Genomic DNA, 27258 nt, shown 5'->3' on the forward strand with positions numbered 1-27258 from the left:
GGGAACATTTGCTTCTCCTCACATACCCAAATTTGTTCTGAGTCATGTCAGGTCACCTGCATTACAGCAGAAGGCTTTTTTTGTAGTTGTTGAAATGTTTTATTACTATAATTTCAATTAATTTTTTTTTTTTAAATGCAAGTTTGTGTAAAAAATCTCCCTCCTGAAAATGACCGAGATAAAGATGAGATTCTCCGTCCAGTTGCAGTTTTTTCAGTACCGTAGATAAGCAAAAGTATGCCGTATGATAACCGCCAATTTTCATACCTTGAAACCGGTATATCGCTGCAACCCTGATCTCCACATGTGCAGGGTCAGTTATTCTAACTTTATTATCGATTTGTTCTTTGTTGTCTCTCACGATCGCTATCTTGCTTTAATTATACTTCACTGCCCCCACGATCTGCGGTGCTACTGTTGCGTTTTGTCCGTTTCCGTAAGCTTTCAGAAAACATGCACAGATACAGTCGAAATGAACGCAGAGAACGAACAGAAGGCTCTGTCTATGTTCATGAACGTTTCTAACGTTGTGCATAAATGAGGCCTCACAGTTACTTGAATGTCTCTCAACACTAACAACATCCAGGATGTGTTTAGCCTAGCTTAGCATACTGGAGGAGCCGTCAGCCTATTATTGGATCGAGAGTAGATCGCTGTTCCATCTGAATGGATCACAAGTGACACGCAAACGTGTCAAGCTTGTAAAAAAAAAACAAAACACACTTTATTTTGAAGTACAGTGAATTTCAGTCACACAGCTATTTTGGCCACTTTGCCCAAAATACTTTTTCCTGCAGACTTACATTGTGAAAGAGACGTCTGGAAATCAGTGGATACATTTTTTTGAGCGTCACAAATGATTCGTTTCACTTTCGAGATTTGATTCATTTGGTCCGATAACATTTCTGAAGTCTCAGCAGGCGACTGTTGAAGAAAGTATTTAAAGACGACTCAATGGAGGAGAGTCATAGCTCAACATACAGAGTGAGACACAGTGTCCAGAGGGTGTCCTCGCCCATGTGTCCTCGTATTTAACCCAAACAGTGTTGTCACTGCACGTTCCCAGATAAGGTTATTCTGTACCGATCTATGGTTTGGTGAAGTTTCTATTGGTTCACCTGGCTCGCCCTGAATCACCTCGACTGTCTCTTACCAAAGACACATATCTAAAAAGACACTCTCGTTAGTTGAGCCTGGGGCGGGGGGCGTCTCACTTCCTCTGAACCTTGGGAGCTATGGCCACAGAGCCAGCTAGGTGCCCTTTCCTGGGCAGCTGTGCTCCCTCTGCCACAGCTGGGAGACCAAAGATGGAGGGTGTTCATAACAAAGGTCAAGTAGCCCGACCTTTAGGTCTCTTTTGGGCCTTCTGCTGACCCGACTGTTACCTTACGCATAACTGTCACCTTTCCTTTACTGGCCGAGGCCAACAATTGGAACACAACAGCGACCTCTAGCTCAGCTGGACTTGCGTCCTTCACAGCGCCAGGCTTCAGTTCCAGCCCACGGCTCTTTGCTGTGTGTCGCAAGATTAAATCCTTTTTTCCTTATTTAAGTTAGTGAAACGCTAAACTGGAAGTTTGCCTCTCAGCCGACAGAAGTCTCTAGTGCGCCTGCTCCCCACACGCCATGACCATATAACCACCGACGCTCCTTTGAAACTTTCTCTGCTTCCTCTCCAACAGATGAAGTAGATGCTTCTTGGATTTTCAAAAGATTAAACGGAGGGAAATATATATTTGATTTGTAACTTGGAAGTAATTGTTTTAATGATTTACGTCATTAGGTCGACTGTCTGAGTCCACGTTTCCTCCATCTGAAGAGAAAACCTTCCAACGACTCTGATTTGCGTGTCTGTGTCAGACTAAGCGCACAGACTTGAACAGAGAGCTCCAGAGGGAACACATGGAGGACGTCGTCACCAGCATGCTGCTATATTTAACACACTCGCAGAACGCTGCACTCATTAATCCAATAAAGTGAGCGTGAGGCCGCACGGGACTGAATCCCTGCGACGACACGCAGCCACAGGTGCTTCAGCTGCTAATCTGCCACCACAGATTAAAGTCACTATGAAGACTTGATGAGTGCTGGAGGAACAACGGGGATTAACCAGGTTTACTGAGGGGTCCCCTAGCTTTGCATGCCGGGAGTTTCTCTCCTCAAGGACATGTACAGAAAGCATGTGTCACTTTGACTTCAAAATAAGATGCTCTAATGGATCATTTAGTTTCACAGTGAATGAATTAAAAAAAGAGTTGCAGCTCTAAATGAGAGGATGAACACTGTAACAGAGCATGAAGTGATTTAATGGACAGAGCTGTAACACAGCCGGTTATCAGCAGCTTACTGTGGCTGTAATTAACACTGCAGCCTGTAGGGGTCACCAGCACAACACCAGACGGGTTCAAAACAGGAAGCGTCTTATTTTTCAGTTCTGGTGCCAACTGTGTTTCTTTATTAAAACCTTTATATTAATGAATGAGTAAAAAGGTGGCACCAGTGATAGGCGTGGCTGGAGGGGTTATGCTTCCAGGTTGTCCGTCTATCCATCCTTATGAACGTGATATCTCAAGGACACCTTGTGGGAATTTCTTCTGATTTGGCACAAACATTCACTTGGACTTGAGGATGAACTGATTATATTTTAGAAAATAAGAAATGATTGATTTAATTGAATTTTTTAATAGATTATTTATAGTTTTTATAGTTTATGTAGCACGAGCATATCATTTTGTTGCTGCTTTACCAAAAAAGGAAGAAAACGAAAAGTATGACAGAGCTGAGTTTTCCTTTTTAAAGCACAAATAAAAGGCACCAACTGCACTGTCTGTATTCACGCCCCTGCAACGAGTTTGAAAGAGCAACTGAATAAGTTAGAGATATAAAAAAGCAGTAATTACCAGAACACTTTCACAGGCCTCCATGCTGCTTTCTACTGTTTACTAACCTGTTTTCAGTCTGTGACGGTGAGATATACATATTGTCTGCAGGCAGTGGGGAAGCGCTCTGTTGCCTATTTTAAACTGGTTTTTCCCCACTTAAAAAAAAAGAAGACTAGCATAGATTTTGATGGTAAAAGGCTCAAAGTGACTGATGGGAACAAAAGTTTTTGATAACCTCTCTGGACATGTTCACACCATCAGCGTACGTCCACTAAGAGTTGGTTTTTGCCACTGACGGGTTCACATTGTTTTTCTAAGTGTCAAAATTCTTGTTTCCACCGAGCAGTTCAGTTCAGTTCAGTTCAGTTCAGTTTGGAGTTGTTTCTGTCTCCACAGTGAAAGTTGTGGATGGTCCCAACAGAAGCGTTCCTTAGCGTCCCCATGTTTGGTCCCCCCTCTGTTGGGGTACCTAGCACACAGATCTGGTACTAAAAGGTGGAGCTAGAAACCCTGCAGTCTGATTGGTCAGTAGAGGACGCTCACTCTGGTTTTATGTAACCTCTGTTCATACATCAGTAAACTACAACTATAAAATGAAAGAGAAAAAAATCACTTCATTCACTGGGCCGACTGCCGGCAACTTTTAAGGTGGAACGTTAACTTGTAATGTTACTCAATGCATGAGTTGATGACGTGAATCCATCAGCACACCTTAAATTTCACTGTGACAACTTTGACCATCACTTTAGTTTTTATATGACACACACTTTTAGTAATGACTTTAAAAATATAGATTCATTTGGAGCGGATTATGTGAAGGTCATATATTCTAATCCTCACTTCCTGTGGGCTACAGCAACACTAAACCCCTGAGCTTGCCTGAGAAGGACTAAATGCACAAAGCTGCTATTTTGAAATATCCCATGGAGAGAGACTCTCACTGCAGCCTGTTGTATTTTGTTGTGAAAATGTGGGCGTGCAGCCTCGTTCTGTGGACGATAAACCAGGTGCAGACTTCCATCTGTGTCACCGCTGATGAGGAAATACAGCGAGTGCTGGACGGAGCAGTGAGTGACAACAACCCCGCCCACATTTAAGAGGACTGTCTGAACACACCCAGGGTCTAGGTACCATGTCTGAAGGGTCACTGCTGGTTCCAGAGGGACTGGACTGAAAGGGTTTGGTGGAGACGGGGCTTTAGTAACTGGCTGTGATGAGTTCCAAATCCTGTAGCTCACATTAGTTGCTAAGACATAAAAACATGGATAAATGGGGTCCAGGTTAAAAGATTAAGAAATTCAGAAGAAATCATGACAGTAAAAGAGTCTCAGTAAAAACTACATAAAGCTTTATTTTCACCAGGATTTATGAACATGTTCAGTAAAAATACACATCGTTACTACACACAACCCAACACCTGTTGTATTAGGACAACACTGCAAACATTACATTTTCATTAATCCACAAATAACAGCTTTTTATAAAAAACACATCTTCTCACATAATGATGACAAAACTAACTTTCTTTTAAACCATTTTCTTTAACCCTCCTGTCCTGGGTCAGTGTGACCCGCTGCATGTTTTATCATCCAAAAAGCATCTAAAATCTTAATAAATGTATAAAAAAAGAGACGAGACACCTCCGCTGTTCAGGGTCAAATTAACCCGTTCACTTAAAATCAGGCCTTTGAATCATGTTCCGTATTGAACTGAATGACTTGATGTCTTTGAGTCACTGTGATCCTGGTCGGCCCTGGCACCGTCTTTATGGTGTTTTCTGCACACAACAGCTTAACCGACATCGGTAATATCAATTTCCTCATCTGATTGTTGGTAATCAGAATTGTCATAATCAGAATTGACCTCTAGATGGTCTTCATCTCTTCATCTTCACACACATCCTCCTCTTTTTTACTATTACGTTACTTGGAGCCTCCATGGCTGTCATCCAACGTGAAACGTACCCGTTTCATTTAAATGTTGATCACACTAATTAAGAGCCAACAGAAGAAGTTTCTTACTGAAACTAGAATTACTGTATTCATCTGTAAACCCGTCAGGTTGCAAAAACACCCATCCTTCACACACAGAAGATCTATACAATCAGCACAGTTTCAAGATTAGAGTCACCAATTCAGTATCTGACCAAATGTCTCCCCTTCTGTTCCTGAGATATGACGTTACAACACAATGATGTCACAGTCAAGCTGACCTTTGACCTTTTGGATATAAAATGTCACTTCATTATTTCATTATTTGAGTTAGATGGTTGTGTGAAGTTTTGTCCTAACTAGCAAAGTAATCCCTGACGTTTGGCCAAAAATGTGTTATTTGAAGTCACAGTGACCTTGACCTTCGGCCACCAAATTCTAATCATGTCATTGTTGGGTCCAAGTGCTAAATTTGAAGAAATACGCTCTTGAGTGTTTTTGAGATATCTCGTTTACAAGAATGAGACAGACGAGGGCACAGTGACCTTGAAATCTGACCTCTGACTAGCAAATTCTGATCACTTCATCGCTGACTCAAAGTGGACGTTTGTGCCAAATTTGAAAAAAAAAAAAAAAAAAAAATTTCACTCAAGGCATTTTTGACATGTCATATTCATGAGAAGGTCATAGTGACCTTGAACTAAACAGTGAACTGATTCGAATTTGGCAGTCAAAGCGCATGTTCATGTCAAATTTGAAGAAATTTCCTCACAGTGTTCCTGATATTGCACTCTCAAGAATGAGACAGATGCAAGGTCACGATGACCTTGAACTTTGACCACCAAAATCTAACTGGTTCATCTTTTAATGAAAGTGGACGTTTGTGCCAAATTGAAGAAATTACCTCAAGGCATTCTTGACATATCACTTTCATGAAAATGAGAGGGGTGCAAGGTTATGGTGACCTTGACACTTGACCTTTGACCACCAAATTCTAATGACTTAAGCATTTAGTCCAAGTGGATGTTTTTGCCAAATTTGAAAAAAATCCCTGAAGGCGCTCTTGAGATATTGTGATCACGAGATTGGGACAGGTATACGTACGGACAACCCAAAACATAATGCCTCTGGACATGACAGTCACCGGCGTGGAGACATAAAAACACTTTTTTTACACAGATTTTCAAACTTTAAAGAGTCAAACTGAGCTGCAGCATAACAGGAGGGTTAATAAAAACATCTGATGTAACCCAAAGATGTTTTTACATGAGGTAGTAGTTCAACCACCAAACTCTCCAAGTCCTGGAATAAGACATGGAACCTGTCGACCCGCTGTGACAGCCCGAGGCACGCTCCGAAAATACCAAAGTGTGAATTCACAGTGGGCGCAGCATGTCTTGTCTCGACCCATCTGATCAACAATCAGCCGTGTATTATTTGACCCAGAGTGAGTAGGACTCCGTCCCCTCCATCAGCTTCAGACCTCAGAAACAGATTTCATTCGTCGTCAAAGTTGGCAAAAGCAGGAAGCCAGTAGCTGTCCTTTCTTTCAGATCGGCTTTGAATTTCGATTTCCTTCTTGAGTTGTTGGACTTTTTTTATCCTGGAGATCTGAGCAGCAGCCAGACAGATCATGCAGATCTGCAGGAGGAAACATGAACATGTTAGAGACTGTTTTATTTTCTCATTAACCCAACGATTCACCGTTCAGATGGCAGCCGAGTCCTGTTTTTTTTAATTTATTTATTTTTTTTCCTTAGATGAACTAAAGCAGCCGGTACCTCGAGCAGCAGCAGGCCGGCAGTTAGTCCGGCCACCAGCAGCAGGTTGTTTTTGGCCCATGAGACGATCTTCTCCAGGCAGCCGATGGTGAAGATGTCCTGAGCAGCTGGACCCTCCTTCAGCTGCTGCATCCCATAACCACACATGGTGTTCAGCACCGTCTGCAGGAGGACACAACACATACCTCAGAGGTGACAGATGTTGAAGGTCATTGTCTCTCTGTCTGTCCCCACTCCCTGTCCATCTCCTCTGGTCTGACTTCACGGTCATGTCTCAAAAAACAACACGCCAAATAATCGTTTACACGTGTTTAAAATAACACTCAACACATCAGCTATCACAACCACCACTAGACAGACAGACAGACAGACAGACAGACAGACTGTGATTGTGCAACCCAGTCTCCAGAATATACTTTGTACGTTTCTGCAAACCACAAATACGTTACATTTGTTATGGTCAGGAAAAAAAAATGTTTTGGTTTAAAATACCCTGCTTTGGTGGTACAGTCCTGGCAGGAAACTCAGTGATGTCTCCATAAAAAACAACTGCTTTTCATGCTGGTATCCCCGCTGCAAAAACACCATGGTTGGTGCCTGAAAAGCTGCTGAAAAAACAGCAACAGGTTGCCTATGAAACACCAACATTTGGCGCCTAAAGGAGCGATCACACCGAGATGAAACGCTAGAAACGCAATGCCAGTAAAACCATTGTTTTCCTGTGATACGGCGTGTCTGACCAGTGTTCAAGCTTCTTTTTACACGGCCATTTTTTCTGGCGTAGATGCTGAAAAGTTAAATTTTTTTTTTTTTTTGAGCGTCAGACGCCAGTAGCTAGTGCGCATTGAATAAGCGCTTCCAGCGTTTCAAGCATCTTTGAAGCGTCCGCGTCTCTAGCGTCTCGTTTCTGTGTGATCACCCCCTAAGAAGCAGCTGGAAAAAAAACACCCAAGTTTGGTGAACCATAAAAATGTGACGTACTGGTGGTTTGCAGAAACGTTCAGTGCCAACATTTCCTTCTAGCGAGCGGGCTGAGTCTAACCTGGTTCTGTAGGCGAACGCAGCAGGAGAAAGGAACTCCACAGACCTCCAGACTGGGGTTTGTGTCTGAACACTCAAAGTAGGCGTTGTGGGACCAGTCTGTATAGCTCTCAACTCCACAGCACTGAAACTACAAACACAACAAACTAGTTCATAAAACTCCTGACGCTGCCTCTCAGTCACTGAATCATTCTTCTTCTTCACCTTCTTCTGGATGAAGTCGATGGCGTTCTCCAGGTCGTGGTCCTCCCTGTAGCGGACGATGGCTTTCATCATCAGCATCTCCGTCCTCTCCATCACCTGAACAACAACATCAGATTTGTTTTGTTTTATTTGGTGATTTATTTGAGTTAATCTGAACAAGACTGATGAGTCTTTTGGACTGAAACGATGAGCTGGCTGCGTGACCTGAGTCTCACGAGTCAAACAGAGGTTGGGCAGTTTGGAAAAAATCAACCAGTTACTCGTCATCCTCCAAATCTTTTCTCTTGTAAAAACAAAAAGTACTTTAATAAGATTTCACCTTTGTGTCACGTGTGTTTGGTTTCAGTATGGACTGAGCTCACTGTTGCCCCTTGTGGTTGTTGGGGGAAGTGACTTGGATAAACGACACGTTGGTGAAATGTATTTTACTGGACGTGTTTCAAACTATATTTTTTCTGTTTTGCAAGAGAGTAGACTTCAAGGAAAAAGTCACCGTGCTGCAGGAAGTGATGTGTTTATATTTCCTGTCTCATCAGAGCACAGTGATGTTACCATGTCAGTGAAGAGGTATCCCACGACTCCAGCAGCGACCTGCAGGAGGAGGACGGCCACCAGGATCCCCAGAAACTGCAGGAACAGCCAACACAGTAAGAACACCACTGACACGCAGAACAAACAGCACATTAAACACACAGCGACACGTCACACTGAACCCGACACAGCTCAGCTGATCAGTGATGAGTCATACCGTCTTCAGCAGGCAAATGGCGTTACGCAGCGCCCCAAAACACCCCAGGAACGTAATGAGGAACATCACAGAGCCGACGATGATCAACAGCAGAGCTGGATCCAATGTCAGGGTGTCAACCACATCTACACACACAGACACACACACACAGAAAGAGAAAACACACAGTTGAATTCTAGCCATTGTAGCAAGTAAAAGTTGAAACATGTCCGATAAACTTTCTGGCTCATCTTCAGGAATGTCATCAGCAGCATTGTCAGCTGCCACTCTGCCGGGGATGAGACCAACACACCTTTTGCAGCAGTATGATACACACCAGGCGAGTCAGTTTTAAGATCCTGACACACAAAACCGACTGGAGAGAGCTAGCGGCGACAAAAGCCCTCTGCTTCGGCACCTGAAGGCTGTATCTCAACCAAAAAGTTGCACACAAACACACCGCAAAGACGACAGCTGACAGCCGACCAGCTCGTTCCTTCTGCTCCTGCTGAGAGGAAGTACCTCTCCACAGCAGCAGACGGCGGTCGTCTGTATTCATCATTCAGAACAGGAAACAGGAAGAGCGTCTTGATGCTAGTTAGCCAGTTAGCACATTGAACGCCAGTGAACAGTAACACAAACCATCAGGAAACGTTTAATAATCTGACCTTATGGAACAAGTTGGTTTTTGGGTTGTCCATTTGTACATACGTCCGTTTGTCCTGTGCTTGTGAACGTGATATCTCAAGAACACCACAAAGGACTTTCTTCAAAATTTGGCACAAATGTCCACTTGGACTGACTGTGTGATGAACTAATTAGAGTTTGGTGGTTCAAGGTCACTGTGACCTTGTCTGTCTCATTCTCATGACTTTCTTTAGATTTGACACAAACGTCCACTTGGAATTTTGTGATTGAAGGTCAAAGGTCAGTGTGACCTCACAAAACATGCTTTGAGCCATAACTGAAGAATTCATTCACTAATTCTGACCAAACTTGACACAAATGTCTAACAGGATAAAATAATGAAGGTGAAAATGTCAAAGGTCATCTTGACTGTGACATCATCATGTTTTAACGTCATATCTCAGGAACAGAAGGGGAGACATTTGGTCAGATACTGAATTGGTGACTCTAATCTTGAAACTGTGCTGATTGTATAGATCTTCTGTGTGTGAAGCATCCATGTTTTCACTGACATGGATGGAGACTGTCAGAGACACTGGACTGGTGGGCGGAGTCATACAACCACAGGGTGGACTGGTGGGCGGAGTCATACAACCACAGGGTGGACTGGTGGGCGGAGTCATACAACCACAGGGTGGACTGGTGGGCGGAGTCATACAACCACAGGGTGGACTGGTGGGAGGAGTCATACAACCACAGGGTGGACTGGTGGGAGGAGTCATACAACCACAGGGTGGTAATTCTAGTTTTCCAAATTTAATCATGTGACTTGAGGAAATAAACCTAAAACCAAAGTGTTTTACCTGCGTTGTTAATTTATATTGAAAAACGCCGTGTGCATGTTACGAGCAGAAACTGTACATTTCTTATGAAATCGTAAGTTTATTTTGAAAAGACACAACAAACGTAAACGTAGCAAAACTGATGCAGGAGGGAACCCAGCGCGGCATATTTTGACGCGTAGGTCCACTGACAAAGCGGTGATATTTGTCGAGTTGGGATGAGAACGTGTTGGGATGGCGGATGTACAAAACAAATGAAGTACGTTGTCAGTGAACATTTTGCTGACACGTTCATCAGTGTTTCACCTGTAACTGTACAGCATAAAAATAACTATTTTATTTTAATGCCAAAAATGATCAAATGTCCCGTCTTTCAGAAATCAGTGATTTGTGGGGAGTCTGTACTGTGATTCTTTCTCTCTACGTGTTTCACTGAGGGCGGTACCCGTCCACATGTTCGGAGCGGAGCACAGTGGAGGAGAGGCTGGTGAAGTGAACATTACTCCAGTTGGCGACAACTCATTACGATGCGTGCAATAAAAGCAGCTGCCACAGGCTCATCGATTTTCAACCAGCTCTGTGTGATCCTGGCGTGTGCAGATGAACAGTGTTTGGTTTCGCCCCGTGTTATCGGCGCCTGCAGCTCCCTGCCCGTCTGCCAGCAAAAATCCACCAGATGAAATCGATGATTGAGTCACTTCCTGCTTTGTGTATGAACCGTGCCAATTATTACTGAGCTGAATTTTATACTTTTGTTAAATGTTCTTGTTGTTATGTGGAGTCACTTTACATCCTGTATTTAACTGGATGAACGAACCCGGCCCAGTTTGAAAAGTACGTGAAAAACATACAGAGAACATTTGTCAAAGACAGTGGTGTGAACTGGACTCAAACCGGCTGATGGTGTCACCTGACACTCAGCTGGTTTTAAAGCGCGTCACCTGTTTCAACAGCCAATCAGCTTGTAGTGAAGTCAGCTGGTCAAGTCAAAATGACCGCAGACGGCGTGTTGGCTTGCTGCAGCAGGTGCTCCTCTGTTTCTGTCCTCACGGTGTGCCGGTGTCAGACGGTGGGTCTCTGCTGCTGCTGGCTGTATGTGCTTATGCCCCGCCCACACACACATTCTCACTGACTGATGAATTGGCGCTGGTTATTTATATTATTGTGGCGTACTGATTATGAATACAGTCCATCTGATGCTGGGTTTGGAGTTGTTGACTAGAGGTGATACACCATGTCATCGTGGTCACTTCCTGTCAACCAGCAGCTTTTTACAACGTTACAGAACGGAGCGATGACAGTGGTTGTTGGTTTCAACTCGTCTCATTGTGAATCTTTGGTCTGAACTGGACTCAAAAGTTCAGGATATGAAAAAGTTTTGTCGAGTGTGTTGTAATTATTTTCTGACTGACCTTTCTCCTTGGCAATCTTGGCGTAGATTCCAACCGCTGTGAGGATGGCGCTCACAACCTGCAGATGATGTTCATCGGGGGAAGTGACCCACGTGAAGCACAGATAACATAAAATCAGACAAAATCTGAGCTGCTGGAAATTCTTTTGATGCAGCTAGGCTAACAGTTTCCCTCCTGTGCTAAGATAATTCAATTCAATTCCAATGTCAATTTTATTTATACAGCCCAATATCACAAATCACAGTTTGCCTCACAGGGCTTTACAGCATACGACATCCCTCTGTCCTTATGACCCTCACAGCTGATCAGGAAAAACTCCCCAAAAAACCCTTTAACGGGGAAAAAAAACAGTAGAAACCTCAGGAAGAGCAACTGAGGAGGGATCCCTCTTCCAGGACGGACAGACGTGCAATAGATGTCGTACAGAACAGATCAACATGATAAAATAAAATGATACATTTTATTTTATTATTTTATTTTATTATAATAATAATAAAATAAAATGACACATTAAAAGAAAGATCAAACAGATGCGGGCAGACAGTAATATGTGTGCAATAGTAATAGTAGTAGTTAGGCTGAAACATGACCCGGAGCTATATCTGTTCAGGTGAAAGTGATCATCATCTGAATCATCTGACAGCGTGGGTTAAAACTAATCTCAAGAATCTGTGTGGGTGTAGACGTGTTTCTGCAGGTGAGAGGATGAAATCCTGACTTTGGGACTTTGGGTCTAACAAAAAGTGGGCGTGTCTGTGAAGGGGAGGCTGGTGGGTACCAACAGAACTTTCATTCAGACATCTTTGAGGTCAGAGGTCGAGGGACCTCAGTGAAACGGCCATGTCATTTTTCCCTCGTCACCGCTGAACCTAAATTCAGTATGTCATTTAACCTCCTCCTGAGGAGCAAGACATGGTCGGTACCGCTGGATTCTTTCGGATCATGTCATCACTCTCACTTTAAAACTCGCCCGCTATGTGAATTTGTGAATCCTAGGATGGTGAAGGGATGACCCGCCTTCCTCTGCCGTACGCAGCGATCACACAGGAAGTGTTTTGCGGGTTACAAAATGCGACGTACGCCACTCTGCCTTTTTTTCTGAATTGAATGCCACTAAAAACACTTGCTGCGCCTTTTTATTGTTGCCAGGCAACCAGCCCATTACCTCCGTACCCTAACCATCCCGTGTAATCAATCTACTGTTTATTTATTTATTTATTGTATGTAGTGTACCCTCCAGTAATCAGCTGCTGCCATGTTGAGGCAGAGGGTGCTGTCTGTAGCTCTGGTTGAGGGTGAGAGGCTGTCAGCAGATAAACAGAGATCTGTGTGGGTACATGAGACCCTAAAAAAGAGGCTGGATCATGGGGAGCACCACCAGTTGGTCCAGGAGCTTCTCCTCCATCATGGACATATTTTAGGACGACTCAGGGGCAGTTTGACAACCTGCTGTCTATCCTCAGGCCTAACATAACAAATATGAATAGTGGTCCTACCAAGTGACAGAGCACCACCAGTTTGTCCTCCATTGTTTACCAACTGTAAACGATGGGAGAAAGAGCAGACATGACGTTGGGCGTTTTTTTTTTGCTCTGAGTTGAAACGCCAGGCGCCTAGAGCGCAGAAACATGAGGCGCGTAGCAACATAAAAACTGCCTCAAGCTGCTGAAGCACTTCCTGTGTGATCGGGGTCTTCCTCTGCCTCTGGCTGGTTTACCTCGACATTCCCACCCTAAGGTTCACCAATCCAACTAATGAAGGTAACCAGGACTAGCGGAGTAGGGCGGGTCGTTCCGTCACCACCCGAGGCTTATATAGGTCAGCCGGGATCTCTGTTGGGTCTTAGAAGGTTAAAATTCAGTGAAAACATTTTGTTGGTCACTTTCCTTTGTGACAGTATATATATATATATATATATATATATATATATATATATATACGTGTTTGTTTGTTTTCTTCCAGGCAGCAATGAGCCTCCCTATAAACGTCACTGTGCGCTGACGCATGAGGACTTCATTTCATCACACACACCACATACTTTTGGCCATATGGTGAACAGGTACATGTAAATCAGTTCATATCACGTGTCAGAGTGGATCTTTAAAAAACAGTGTTGAGATTTTTTTTTGTCACTATTTAATTTGTACATAAATGAATCGCTTCTTTTCAAACTTGTCACAGTGAGTTTGTTCTGATCGAGTTTTCCTCGCAAAGAGAGAGCGACCTCACTGATGAATGTGTGAGGCGACATGTTTGATCCACCCACAGACACTCACCCACAGACACTCACCCACAGACCCTCACCCACAGACACTCACCCACAGACCCTCACCCACAGACCCTCACCCACACAGACACTCACCCAGAGGACGTAGCAGCAGATGAACAAAGTGTACTTGATGGCTCTGTATCCTCTCATGTCCTCTCAGCAGCTCTGTGTCTTTCTGTCAGACTGCAGTTGAAGTCTGTTGGAGGTTTGTTATCTGCTCACATGAACGTGTGTCGGCCTGCAGGACACATTCCTGCTGTCAGGAACATCTCTGCTGCTGCAGCTGGATGTCATCCTGCCGTCACACTGAGGGAGGAGGAGGAGGAGGAGGAGGAGAAGCAGGAGGAGGAGGAGGAGGTGTGGACCTGTCACTGTTGAATCACAACAAAACTTCACTTTTACAGGACCCAGGCTGACAGTCGTCAGTCCCGGTGGTGTCCTCCAGGGGGCTCCACTGTGTCGTCTGCAGACAGAAACTTTAACTGACCCTTTAACAAAGAACATGAACCTGATCCACAGCTCTGACTCTCTGTGTCCTTCAGTTAGTCTCTCAGCAGATACTGTTGTTACCCTCCTCCTCATCCTCTTCACCTCCTCCCCCTCCTCCTCTCCTCATCAGACCAGATTGTTGCTGTGGGAGGATTACATTCACTCTGCTGTGTTGTCCTCTCCACTGCAGGTCGTCTCCGTCTGACTCCTCCGTTATTTGAGGACCTGATTGAGGACCATGGGCGTGCTGGACATCCTGTCGTCCATCAGAGACCGAGCCGACAAGTTTCTGAACGAGAAGAACGTGGTGACGGACTTCCTGGGGAAGTTGGAGGAGAAAACGGGGATAAAGAAGAAGATCATTGCAGGGGGTAGGTGAGGTCTGTGTGTCTGATGATGTTCAGTCTGATCGCTTCTCCTTTAACTCTTCACTGAAGGTTCTGCTGTGGTTCTGTTTGGGTCAGCACGCGTGTTGTTGCATGTCAGAGGAGCACTGAAGAGGATTCAGTTAATCCTCCTGTGAACATGAAGTGAACAGCTGCTGTCTGTCAACATGAAGCTGTAAATGATCAGGAAGTTTTCTGGGTCAACATTCGTGCTGTAGATTTTAAAGTTCTGATCTAAACTCAATGTTTTATATTGACAATGGATCACATGACTGCAGGCGATGTGATTGGCATCGACCCTGTGGGGTTTTTCAGCCTGTTTTTTCTCCTATAAATTTGTTTTTGCACATTCACTGAAGATCAGAGGGGAGAAGCCTCACATGTAAATCAGCAACAGTAAAATGAATATCTGTGAGCTGCCTGTGTCCACTACGGGCCACCGTCTTTAAACGTCCATCTTTACTTGCTGCTCTCTGCACGTCAGCACATTTCATGGTAACAGACACAGAAAATTTAAATATGAGATTCATCATTTTAACACAAACTATATATCTGATTTTTGATAATTAAAAACAACACAGCTGGTTCAAGCTGCCCCCCAGCGTGACTAGTTGCTGATCTGTAACGTTGACAGGAAGTGACCACCATGAGACGGCGTATCATCTCTAGTCAACGACTCTCTGTACTTCTGATCTGTAACGTCGACAGGAAGTGACCACCATGAGACGGCGTATCATCTCTAGTCAACAACTCTCTGTGCTTCTGATCTGTAACGTTGACAGGAAGTGACCACCATGAGACGGCGTATCATCTCTAGTCAACGACTCTCTGTGCTTCTGATCTGTAACGCTGACAGGAAGTGACCGCCATGAGACGGCATATCATCTCTAGTCAACGACTCTCTGTACTTCTGATCTGTAACGTCGACAGGAAGTGACCACCATGAGACGGCGTATCATCTCTAGTCAACAACTCTCTGTGCTTCTGATCTGTAACGCTGACAGGAAGTGACCGCCATGAGACGGCGTATCATCTCTAGTCAACAACTCTCTGTGCTTCTGATCTGTAACGCTGACAGGAAGTGACCACCATGAGACGGCGTATCATCTCTAGTCAACAACTCTCTGTACTTCGTTCTGATTTGCAGCTTTTCAGACTTATTTTGTGGCTGAATATAATTTGTAGCTTCTTAGAATCTGAATGAGGATAGTGATAGTGAGATACTGGCTACTGTGATGAAACAAAACCAGCACCGTCACTGCATCCTGAGCTTAGCTCCGCCCAGGACGACTGTGATTGGTTAAAAGAAATACAAACAAGCCAGAGCGTTTTCCCCTGTAGTAGAAAGATAATCAGTGACTCCAGATCTGTGTGTAGTGTTGACACAGAGCTGTGCAGAAAGATCCGGCTACATGAGACTCATAAATACACAGTCCGTGGTTGGGCAGACAGACTCCGCCCATTTTCCAGTTACTAGTTTAATTTTGTGTTTTGGCAAACGTTAGCTCATGAAGCTAACATTAAAGAGTAACTTCAGTGTTTGGTGACGGAGATTTCAGGGCTGTTTCTGGATCGTTATCTTTAACACAAAGCTCTATCTCTGTAGGGATCCTTTCCATGATGTAGTCAGACACTGACAATAACAATCTGAGCCTGCCAGTGACAGAAACAAACACTGTCAGTGGACGCACACTGACGCTGTGAACAGCACAGTTACATTACAGCCTGTTTCACTGCTCTCAGTACTGTTGCTCCCATCAGTCACTGAGACACAGACACATTGAAACAGGGTCCAAGTTAAGAAATGCCAAAGTAAGTGAAAAGGAAAAGTGCTAGACAGGCATTGAGAAAATATGTAAAACACATGAAGCGGATTTTAAAGTATAAAACTACATAAAATTCAAAGATACATTTGAACAAAAAAAATCAAACAGTAAAAGTCAAATGCAGCTAAAACAGCTAAAACAGCAGCAGCTAAAAACATTGTCCCAAATTTATTTCCATAAGAGACCGCAGAAAATAAATGTTTAAGATCTGATTCAAAAGATCTGAGAGTTAGTTTCAGACATGCGGCGCACTAAAACTGACTACAGCTGATGAATCAGAAACCTGCTGAAAGTATCAGTCCTGCTGTTGAGTTAACGGGGACAGTTCACAGGGAGCTTGTAGCGACACAACGTTGTTGCCCTGACGCTCTGGATCAAACTGTGCATCGATAATAAATCAATACAGAGAATAAAAACTGAGCGCTGACGTTGAACCAGCGTGTTTCAGTGTTGAGCAGTGAACAGCAGTCTATTCATGCCACACTGATGCTCATACAGTGGATCAGTAGCACACTGACATGATGTCACTGTAGTGCCTGGTGCACAGTGTCCCCCACTCTCCCTGCGTCCTCCTGCAGTCACGTTAAAGCAGATTATCCACAGAGACAGACAGCAGAGCAGAACGGCCTCCATGTGCGAACCGCCACATAAGCTGATCAGAGGTAGGACACACTCCTCACACCACTCCCTCGCTCAGGTGCAGGTGTCTGCTGCAGAGTCCTCGCTCATTTCCTTTGTCATTAAAGGAGAGACTCCAGGTCTGTGTTTACACCTCCCAGATATGATCACAGCTTCATCAGTGAACTCACCTTTGTCTTTAATTCTGCACAGATTTGATAGTTTTCTGATTCTTGGAAGTTTTAATGTTCATGTTTGGTGATTATCCTCTAAAGCCGGACAGACACTGAACAGCTTCAGGCTCATTTTAACCCACGTTTGTCGCCCACAACTGAATTTAGAGGCTTTTTTTTTTTTCTTAAATGTTTCTTCTTGTGACATGTTTGCTTTTATTGGACGGTTGACATGACATGCAACAGGTCCTCAACTGGACACAGGAAGTCCATGAAGGTCAATTAAAGGGATGTAAATATGTTGTTTTTTGTCTCTACACTGTAAAGTATTATAATAATAACAGTAATATTAAAGGTTATTTATATGTCACGTTTCATACAATAAATGCAGCACAAAGTCCTGACAATAAGGGCAGTATAAGCTCTGAGTGCTTCACATGAAAACAGACATAATTTTTTTTATTTTTTTATTTTAACCTTTATTTTACCAGGAAATAGATTCAGAATCTCTTTTGCAAGGGAGCCCTGGCCAAGACAGCAGCATAATAGTTGCACTAAAAAAACACAATAGGTTAAAACAGACAACATGAAACAAACAGTTACAAAACAGTTGGCAATTCACTTCAAGACAGTAATCACCAGCAGTGCTCAGTAACAGGACATGTGCATTTAGTACTCAAATAGTCCTTAATCCTACTTTTAAAATGTTCCATACTTGGCAGGTAATCCATTTTGACCATAGAACAGACAAACAAGGCCATTTAATATAAAAGGACATTTGAAACAGTTTAAAACATGAATTAACTGATTCATTAAAATCATAGAGCTGTAAAACTGTAAATCATAAAATCTAGTAAGAGTTTAAAAGAGCTGCAGCAGCGTGAAGCGTAAACACAAAGAGTTTCAGACTGTACGAGGACGTCAGAGCGAGGTAAAGTCTAAAGTGAACAGATATGTTTTTAGCTTTCTGTTGAAAATATTCAGCGAGCAGCTTCTCTGATATCTGTGTGTTCAGTAGCTTTGAGGCGTCACTGACAAAGGCTGCATCCCTGATCTTCCTCCAATAAACCAGCAGCAGGTGATCGCAGTGTTCTTGGAGGCAAATAGTTACCAAGGGAGTTACCTAGAGTAGCTCGGTCCCAGCCCATGGAGGGCTTTGTATACAAGGGGGAGGAGCTTAAGATCACCTGTTAATGTAACAGGAAGTCAGTGCAGAGCAGCTCAGGCTGGCCTCATGTGCTCTGTCCTCTTGGCTCTGCTTCATAGCTGCGGAGTTTCAATCAGCTCAAGTCTCAGTGGTTTTTTTTGGGAGGTCAGTTAAGAGTGTGTTACAGTAGTCGAGTCAGCTTGAAATAAAGACATGAATCATTTACAGTAAATTACTGTATCATTTTACAGTAAATCATTGTGTAGTGACAGCTGCATACTGTGATGTCACAGTTGTTACGTCTGCATATTATTATTTCTGTGATTTAGCAGTGTGCTCTTATTAATTACTGTATTTAACTGTAGTCTCACAGTAAAGTCTAAATATTACTGTGATTAAACTGTACTTCTGTAAAGTGAGAGAAAGACCTTACTGTAAGCATTATGAGGAGGCTGTTGGACGACGGCACAGTGGTGCAGTGGTTTGTCACCTCACTGGAAGAGGGTTCTTGGTTTGAACCCCAGGGTGTGGGAGCCCTTCTGTGTGGAGTCTGCATGTTCTCCCCGTGTCAGCGTGGGTTTCCTCCAGGTGCTCTGACATGTTCTCCCTGTGTCAGCGTGGGTTTCCTCCAGGTGCTCCCACATGTTCTCCCTGTGTCAGCGTGGGTTTCCTCCAGGTGCTCTGACATGTTCTCCCTGTGTCAGCGTGGGTTTCCTCCAGGTGCTCTGACATGTTCTCCCCGTGTCAGTGTGGGTTTCCTCCAGGTGCTCCAGCTTCCTCCCACAGTCCAAAGACATGCAGGTTAATTGGTGACTCTAAATTGTCCGTAGGTGTGAATGTGAGTGTGAATGGTTGTCTGTCTCTATGTGTCAGCCCTGTGATAGTCTGGCTCTGGGCCTCCCGCGCCCTCCAGCAGGATAAGTGGTCACAGAAAATGAATGAATAAATGTTATAAGGCTGCAGATCAATGACATGTTGTGAATAATGACTAACACAGACACAGGATGAAAAGAGGATGTCTTGTACAGTAATGATTCATGCTGTGAGATCACTGTCACACACTTCTTATCAAACACACAAAGTACACACAGTCGATACAGTGACGGCAGGTTCTTTCTTTGTCATCACATATTTATTATGAGTAGCCGTGATGCGTGACAAATGGTACTACATTGTACAAAAATAGATGATGCTGGATGATGGTGATCTGCTTTTCATGAACGCCCCTGAGCAGTGCCTAAAGAAGTTAGACACTGTGAACCACTGTGCTTTGTGCGTTATTACTGGTTGTGGAAATCGCATACAGCACTGTGCTCTGTGTGCCACAGCTGAATGGCTGCCTCTGTATGTCTGCAGGCTCTCGCATTGGTTGGTTTTTATATATAAATGTATTTTTGGCCTGGGTCCCTCTTATCTGTCTACATGCATGTGCAGAAACCAACATCAACATGGCCTTCAGTCTCATATTCTACAAATGCTGGCTCCAAGGGTGAGAACAGAACTCTCCTTCTGCAGAGGGATGTGACACTGGCAGAGCTGATCACTGTGGGGGAATAAGTTGATATCAAAGGATCGAGAAATTAGCTCGTTTGGTCGATGTGACTGTTCCTAAATCATTTTAGAAATTGTGCTCACATCAGATTTGTTCTTGTCCTTGTATTTTATGTTAATTGCTGAATCCTCAGTTCTCAGCTCCAAATCGATCAAAATTCAGCAGCTGGACTTTTGACCAAAACCACTATTTTGGCCTCCAGTCTCTTTTAGGATCCATTGTAAAGTGCTTTGAATCACATACAAGGCTCTCAATGATCTGGCACTAGAGTTTATAACTGAGCTTCTCACACCGTCCAGACAGGCCCCTCAGGTCTGCTGGTCTGGGTCTGCTCTGGGACAAAGACTGATCGAACCTGTTTACGCTCAGGTTGATAGACTGAGTGTGTGTATGGGAGTGTTTGTATATGCAGCCATGTGTACATGTGTGCATGCTTACAGGTATGTATGTGTTGGTGTAGGTGTATGTCTATGCTTATGTTTTATTAGTACCTTTAAAAGCACTTTGTTCCTTCAGCTCTACAAATAAAGTTATTATTATTATTATTTATCTGCATCAGTGTGGACATGACGTCTGTCTCCGTTGTGTCTCTTCCAGGTGCCGTCTCACTGACAGGACTCTACCTGGTGTATGGATATGGTGCCGCCCTCCTCTGCAACCTGATTGGTTTTGTCTATCCAGCGTATTATTCGTGAGTAATTTTGAAATGAAGTTACAGATCCAGTTGTTGTGTTTCCTCTGTTCTCTCTTTGTTCTGACACACATATCTGAAAAAATACGAGGTGCGTTCAGAATCACAACTTTTGACTTTGACTCTCTTGCTTTTATGTTGGACTGCAAACTCTGACCAGATGTAGTAGAACATCCTGGTGTTTGTTGCACACTGTATTTGACAGACTTTGAGTTGGGACATACTAAATCTGTTACTGGCGAACTATAGTACAGTAGTACAGGTACCGGAATGCATAGAGCCACAACATGATATCGCCACATTTCTTTACCGCTGGTCGTCTTCAGTCTGGGACGGGACAGAGTCACACAGTGTGTACGGGGCTTAAACTTCTCAGATGGTTTCTTTTAACAGTTTGAGGCTAAAAAGGTACAATTATTCAGTCTTTTACTAAAAGGCAAAGATGTGAGAAAAGAACTAAGTGTCTTAAAGTTAAACACAAATCTTTATACCCCTTAAATAGTTTCAAGATCCTTCAGACGCATCTTGTGACCCTTTGAAAGGATCTTAATAGCCTCAACAAAACTCTGCTATGACATACGGAGCCTGAGTAACGCACTGCTGTTATTTTAAAAATAGGTTAGAGGTGGAGCAAATGCCCGAAACTTTGTCAGACCAAGCTGTTCTTCAGATAAGCGACACGTCTCTTTGCCTGTTTACTGACACACGCAGCAGGTTGGGACATCTTCACTGGAAAAAACTGAAACAGTTTAAGGTTCCCATCCTGTCCTGCTGGTTTTTGAACGATAGGTATATTCCTCTGCTCACCTGAAACACCCTGACAGGTTGTCTCCACTCGTATCTGCAGAGTCAAAGCCATTGAAAGTGCGAGCAAAGAAGACGACACAAAATGGCTGACGTACTGGGTGGTGTATGGCGTCTTCAGCCTGGGCGAGTTCTTCTCCGATATTTTCCTCTACTGGTTCCCGTTCTACTACGCTTTTAAGGTGAGAAAACACAAACCAATGATTGTTGGCAAATTACTGCAACCTTGGTAGTCCCTTGGTACCTTGGTATCAAAACAAAGTATTCAGAGCAGTTGCTGTGACTAATGAGGATCAAAATGTAGATAAGTATTTGTCCTCTGTGGTTCCAGTGTCTCTTCCTGTTGTGGTGCATGGCTCCAATGTCGTGGAACGGCTCCCAGATCATCTACAACAAAGTGGTTCGACCCATCTTCCTCCGCCATGAGGCCACAGTGGACAACATGGTGAGCGACCTTGGCGGGAGGGCCATGGCTGCCGCCGAGAACCTCACCAGAGAAGGTACAGACCAGTTCAGCACCCACCCAGCCGCCAGAAGAAAATGTTTCTGCAAACCACAAATACATCACATTTGTACGTTTCATATCACATCAGCGTTTCTAAAGTGACGTAGTATCTGAGCTCAACATGTTGTGAAAACTTAAAGTTTCAACGTATCTGTGAAGAATGTGCCAATTTGATGTATCCGCCGTTTGCAGAAACAGTGCCAACATTTATTCTGGTGATTGGGTCGAAGCAGCAGTTCACTGTGGTTACACACCAGCATTAAGCATTCTTTTTAATTCTATGATGCAATATTTCTCCCTCTCTCTCTGCAGTCCTGTCCACGCTGATAAAGAATAAAGCTCTGGTGAATCCTGCACCATCAGTCACGCAGCCTGAAGCTAAAAGTTTACCAAGTTCATCCGCAGCTAAAGTAGCTCCATCAGAGCCAAGCGAAGATCGACCAGTACGTAAAGCGCAGCTGCTTCCCCCACCCGACAGTTAGTCCACCTTAAAGGCCTCATGCGCTTTAAATGAGCCGAACTTTAGACAGAACCAGGCTTGCTGTTTCCTCCTGCTGCCAGTCTTTACGCTAAGCTGTGGTAACAGTACAGTATCATCAGCATACTAATTCATCACTGTAACCCTGACCTGTCCTCGTAGAGCATGTAGACGTGCTGTGTTGAGGTCTCAGCTGCAGTGTCTGTGTGTCTTCATGTGAGTTAGTGTTTGTAGATTTAGCCTGAGGTTCAGACGACCTCTTGGACTCACTGTGCTCGTCTCTCTGAGTAGTGTCAGTGCAGTCTGCTTGTTCAGCAGAGACGTTGGTTGCTTGGTTTGCAGAACATATTGTCATGAAATGTCTTGAGGATAAACGCTTTAGAATTTTATTGGCCCAATTATTTCATTCTCAGGACAAATTTTACATTTTTAGCTCCACTGTGGCTGAAGTACAGGTCACAGTAGGAAGGGACACAGCGAAGTTCATCCACGTGTCGTTGCAAGTAGCTGGTGAAACGTAGAGCTACAGACACAGTCCGTTTGTAGCACACACAACACCAGAGTGAGCGTCCTCTACTGACCAATCAGACTGCAGGGTTTCTAGCTCCGCCTTTTAGTACCAGATCTGTGTGCTAGGTACCCCAACAGAGGGGGGACCAAACATGGGGACGCTAAGGAACGCTTCTGTTGCTACCATCCACAACTTTCACTGTGGGAACAGAAACAGTGCCAAACTGAACTGAACTGAACTGAACTGAACTGCTGGGTGAAAACAAGGCTTAGATAAAAAAAATTGTTTGTCCAATCCTTACAAAACTTGCTGAATATGTTTCACAACATGTACAAAATGATTTTGTAATCGTTAACTAGCGGGGGTCCTGCTCCAACCACGTGCACTGGTCTCTTGCAAAATGTGTCCATAAATCAAGGACACTTTGTCCAAACATCAACATACTCAACAGATATTTTAAACTCAGCTATTAAAGCATGACCCAGAAATGTTTTCCCAACTGACCAATAGGTAGAGATGGTGTTGTTGAAAAAGATCTCGGCCCGACACAGATTGGGTCGTAAATGAATGAACATTTTTCCGATCATTGTTAAACCTGTTAGTTATCTTTTATTCAGGCGTGTGAAACCATCAGAGGTCTTGATCCTTTCATCTTTTGATGGTCCATGTTGGCTTGACCTGTGGAGTCACCACTCATGGCTGTATTTGCAGTTTGGGTTTATAGTTAAATCTTTAGTGTCCTTATGGGAGAAAATGCTGCTCCACATGGTTGTTAACACTTTATGTAGACAGTCCGTCTGCAGATTGCAGTTTGTAGAGTATTTGTAACATTTCAGTGGCTCATCAGCTGAGACTGTTCCCCTTTATTCTGTAGATGTTTATCTACAGAGCACATGCAACAGTTCACTGATAATATTCTCAGTTCAATAGTTTAGCTGAACTGGAACTATTCACTCAACCTGGGACACCACAGGTTACCTCAACATGGATTGTCACATATACTTTATAGATAATCTGTTAAACATCCACAGAACAAAACAAAACAGCTGAATTGATAAATCTTAATAAATAAACTGTTGAAATGTTGCTTATTATTATTATTATTATTATTATTACTATCATCTATGTGTCCGCAGACACTCCAAATAAATAGTTATCACAAATTGTATGAATGTACCGTCAGATCAGAGATGAGGACGAGACAATGCTAACCCTGCTGTCCTGTTACCTGTTCCAGCCTTTCCTGGGTTAACCAGTATGGTAAGTTCACCGGTCTGGTGTTAGTGGTGAATGTGGTGGTGGAGGAGAATTAGCGTGAAGCTCAGTGACCCTCGTAGAACATCAGTGCTGTGGTTGGTTTAAAGGTAAAGCAGCTTTGAGTGCAGCAGATGGAGCTGACGTGATCCTCCATGAAGACCTGAACAGACCTGAAGGCTTCTCACTAGGGCTGCCCAGATCTGACACACTGAACCTTTACTGCTGTAGAAATGTCTCCATGCGCAGCGCAGACCGCAGCAGTAGTTGTAGAGATGGTTTATTTTCATGCGAAAACATTTTATTTATTTTTAATTGTTGTTTATGTGTCTGTTGTCTGCACGTCAGGATGAGCTCAGTGTAGACTGACGGTAAGTCGTTGGCGGTGACACAAAACCATACAGAGCAGAATTACTCAGAAATGTCTTGTTGAATAATTCAGAGTTTTTTCAAGATTCCAAATTTACGGTCCTAATCTGTGATAAATATATCAACCAAAGCATAGCCCCGCCCACCTCCAACACCGAAAATGATCAGTAATAAGTGTGTTTGGTTCATTTTTAATTTCCAAAGGAGTTGCCTGCAAAGACCTGTGTAATGTGGTGCTCATTACTGAGAAACTCTTTCATGAAACCACAGTGAATATACATTTATTCTTATTTTGTCAGACACTAAATTCTATTTGTTGAATTGTATATTTACTTGTGGTAAACGTCACACTGTGCACACCAACCAACAGCAGCTCTCGGTGGTGGCTCGGGTGTCGGCTGGATTTTCAAAATAAAAGCCCTCAAGACAGTAACATCAGCTTACCAGGAAGAACAGACAAAGCTGAATTTTCAAAATAAAAGCCCCAGATGGTCATATGATCTGTTTTCTAAATTTAAATCAAATTTTTTTTTTTTAATAGTGGCAGTGGATTAGCAAAAAAAAATCTCATCTAAAATCTGCTCTACTTTTAGATTCTACTACTCTCCATACTTTCATCAACAGACTTCATTAAAGTTTTAATCAGGTCACAAAGTAGTTAAATTTCTGCTGTACAGTTTTTGATGAATTGTCATAATTTCAGCAACAGAAACCATTTAAATAAAAAACATAACTTCAAGACGTTACCTGCTGCGTCAAAGCTTGTGGTTAGGGTTAGTAAAAACCAGAATTGTTGATCTTTAAAAGAAAAGGATGCATTACCTCGTGTTCCCTGACTTCCGTCTTCTTCTTTCAGTCCTTCAGATAGCAGCAGAGGAAGAGGAGGAAGAGCCTCAGTGAGGAAGAGGAGCAGAGAGCGAAGGTTTCACACTTCATCCTGACAGATCCCAGTGAGAAGAACACCTCCTGTCAAAGAGACTGATTTCCTTTTTATATCAACGTCCAAAACTCAGACTGACTCTGCAGACGCTGAACTCAGCACGGTTTGATTTTGTTTAGTTATTTATTTATATTTATTGTTTTTGTTTTTTTTGTTGGGGGGGTGTCAGTAGGATGTTTTTTTGTCTTTTAGGAGCGAAGCACCTGAAACTGGTCCATAACTAACGCAGCAGCTCGTGTTTAGCAGGCTGCAGAGCTGCGCCATCATTGCACCACCTGTGACATAGGTGGAGACGCTCCAGTGTCGCCTCCTACAGGCAAAGAAAGTAGCAGCTGCAGAGGTTTGCTGCAGGCAGTGAGTGTTCCAGCTGCACTTTCTTTCTTTTTATAGCCACAGTTTATTTGTGGGTTTCATATTTAACACCTGTATAAACCACAGCTGCCCACAGGTGGGGGCGGGGCACCTCAACATGTGCAGGTGCAGCACAGTTTCTCATGGATCGGCTTTGGGTGCTTCGCAGCAGTGACACTGTGTGTCCTCTTTTTGTTTTCATCACACATGTTGATATTATTTATGTGATTTCTTTTTTGTTTTGTTTATAAACATAAATGAATCTTTGACCTTGATACGACAATTACGTATTGATAAGAAATAAAGTGCTAATCAGAATGAAACTAAGTGCACGAGTGCTCTGTCACATGACGTGCTGCCCCCAGCTGACAAACAGCAGTGAGGTAATTACAGAGTGCAGCTGAGGCTGATGGGATACCACAGGGGACTTTTACAAACAGGCCTCCTGAGAAAAGTTTTCATCCATTCGGTGATGCTGTGTGCCATAGCGCCGGTCACTGAATGTTGATGGTCAATTGTGCCACAAGATGGAAGTGTTAAGTGTAGAGAATTGTCATGTACAGAGTGTGATTGCTAATCGAAAGATGTGAAAGAATTGAAAGAAAAAAGGAAAGCTGGATCCGATGATCAAATTCACCTTGGAGGTCTGGTTGAAAGGAGTAAGGAAGTATAGACTGGAAAATGAGGTAAAAATTCTGAATGGCTTATGGCACAAATTCAAGCCAGGGACCCTGAACCAAAAATTCAAACAATGGGCAAATAGGGGCCTAACTATATCAGATACACTGACTGAAAAAGAGAGATCAAAAGCTTTCCTGTATTAAGGAGAGAATATGAACTACAGCACCAAGACTGTTATATGTATCTACAAGTCAGAGACTCCTTTGACAAAGAAATAAGGCCGGACCTCCCAGGTGAACCCAAGAAAGTGATTGTGACTCTATGTAATGCATACAAGAACAAAACTGGAAGAGTGATATCTGAACTATACCAAAGGCCTGGTAGCAAATAGAAACACTTCAAAAGAGAAGTGGGAAAAAGAACTAAAGGACGGAATAACTGAAGATGTGTGGTTTAATATATGTAAAACACAACTAGCAGTTCCAGAATGTGGAAAGAATTCTGCTGGAAAAACATATCGAGATTCTTCATCACACCAAAAATGGAAAAGGGACGATCACCTGTTCAACAGTCCTGCTGGAGACTGTGTGGGGAGCAGAACGCAGGTAACACACATGGTTTTTGGCACTGTACCAAAATTATCAAGATTCTGGGATGATGTGTGGAAAGAGATGATAAAGATATTAAGCTGTAACGACCTAAAACATGCATTGTACTATATTCAGGTAATCTAACTCAGGAAAACATCCAGGACAAGGACTGGTATCTGATCAAGATTCTCCTGGCAGCTTCAAAAAGAGCAATCACAAAGAAGACGCTCCTACTCG

The 27258-nt window shown here is 43.3% G+C and overlaps 2 protein-coding genes across 6 annotated transcripts; one reads left to right on the top strand and one right to left on the bottom strand.

The window, feature by feature from the left end:
* Positions 1–4263: 4263 nt before the first annotated feature.
* Positions 4264–13935, bottom strand: zgc:113223 (uncharacterized protein LOC541424 homolog). The gene is made up of 8 exons (XM_049588283.1): positions 13810–13935; positions 11448–11505; positions 8588–8712; positions 8392–8466; positions 7840–7935; positions 7637–7765; positions 6595–6756; positions 4264–6454 (listed from the first exon to the last, which is right to left on the bottom strand). Exons 1-8 carry the CDS (start codon positions 13864–13866, stop codon positions 6311–6313), a joined length of 846 nt encoding a protein of 281 aa, XP_049444240.1. The 5' UTR covers positions 13867–13935; the 3' UTR covers positions 4264–6310.
* On the top strand, positions 8353–26113 carry reep6 (receptor accessory protein 6). Of its 5 annotated transcripts, XM_049588291.1 has the most exons (7): positions 8353–8486; positions 13410–13506; positions 14396–14576; positions 20505–20598; positions 21446–21584; positions 21734–21902; positions 22220–23934. In XM_049588291.1, exons 3-7 carry the CDS (start codon positions 14444–14446, stop codon positions 22387–22389), a joined length of 705 nt encoding a protein of 234 aa, XP_049444248.1. In that variant the 5' UTR covers positions 8353–8486; positions 13410–13506; positions 14396–14443; the 3' UTR covers positions 22390–23934. The 5 variants fall into 5 exon arrangements, with proteins under 5 accessions (XP_049444248.1, XP_049444249.1, XP_049444250.1 ...); XM_049588292.1 differs by lacking the exons at positions 8353–8486; positions 13410–13506 and adding an exon at positions 14220–14257; XM_049588293.1 differs by lacking the exons at positions 8353–8486; positions 13410–13506 and adding an exon at positions 24499–26113 and having other exon boundaries at positions 14294–14576; positions 22220–22350.
* Positions 26114–27258: the final 1145 nt, after the last annotated feature.

The sequence above is a fragment of the Epinephelus fuscoguttatus genome, linkage group LG10 (assembly GCF_011397635.1).
Source record: "Epinephelus fuscoguttatus linkage group LG10, E.fuscoguttatus.final_Chr_v1".
Taxonomy (NCBI): domain Eukaryota; kingdom Metazoa; phylum Chordata; class Actinopteri; order Perciformes; family Serranidae; genus Epinephelus; species Epinephelus fuscoguttatus.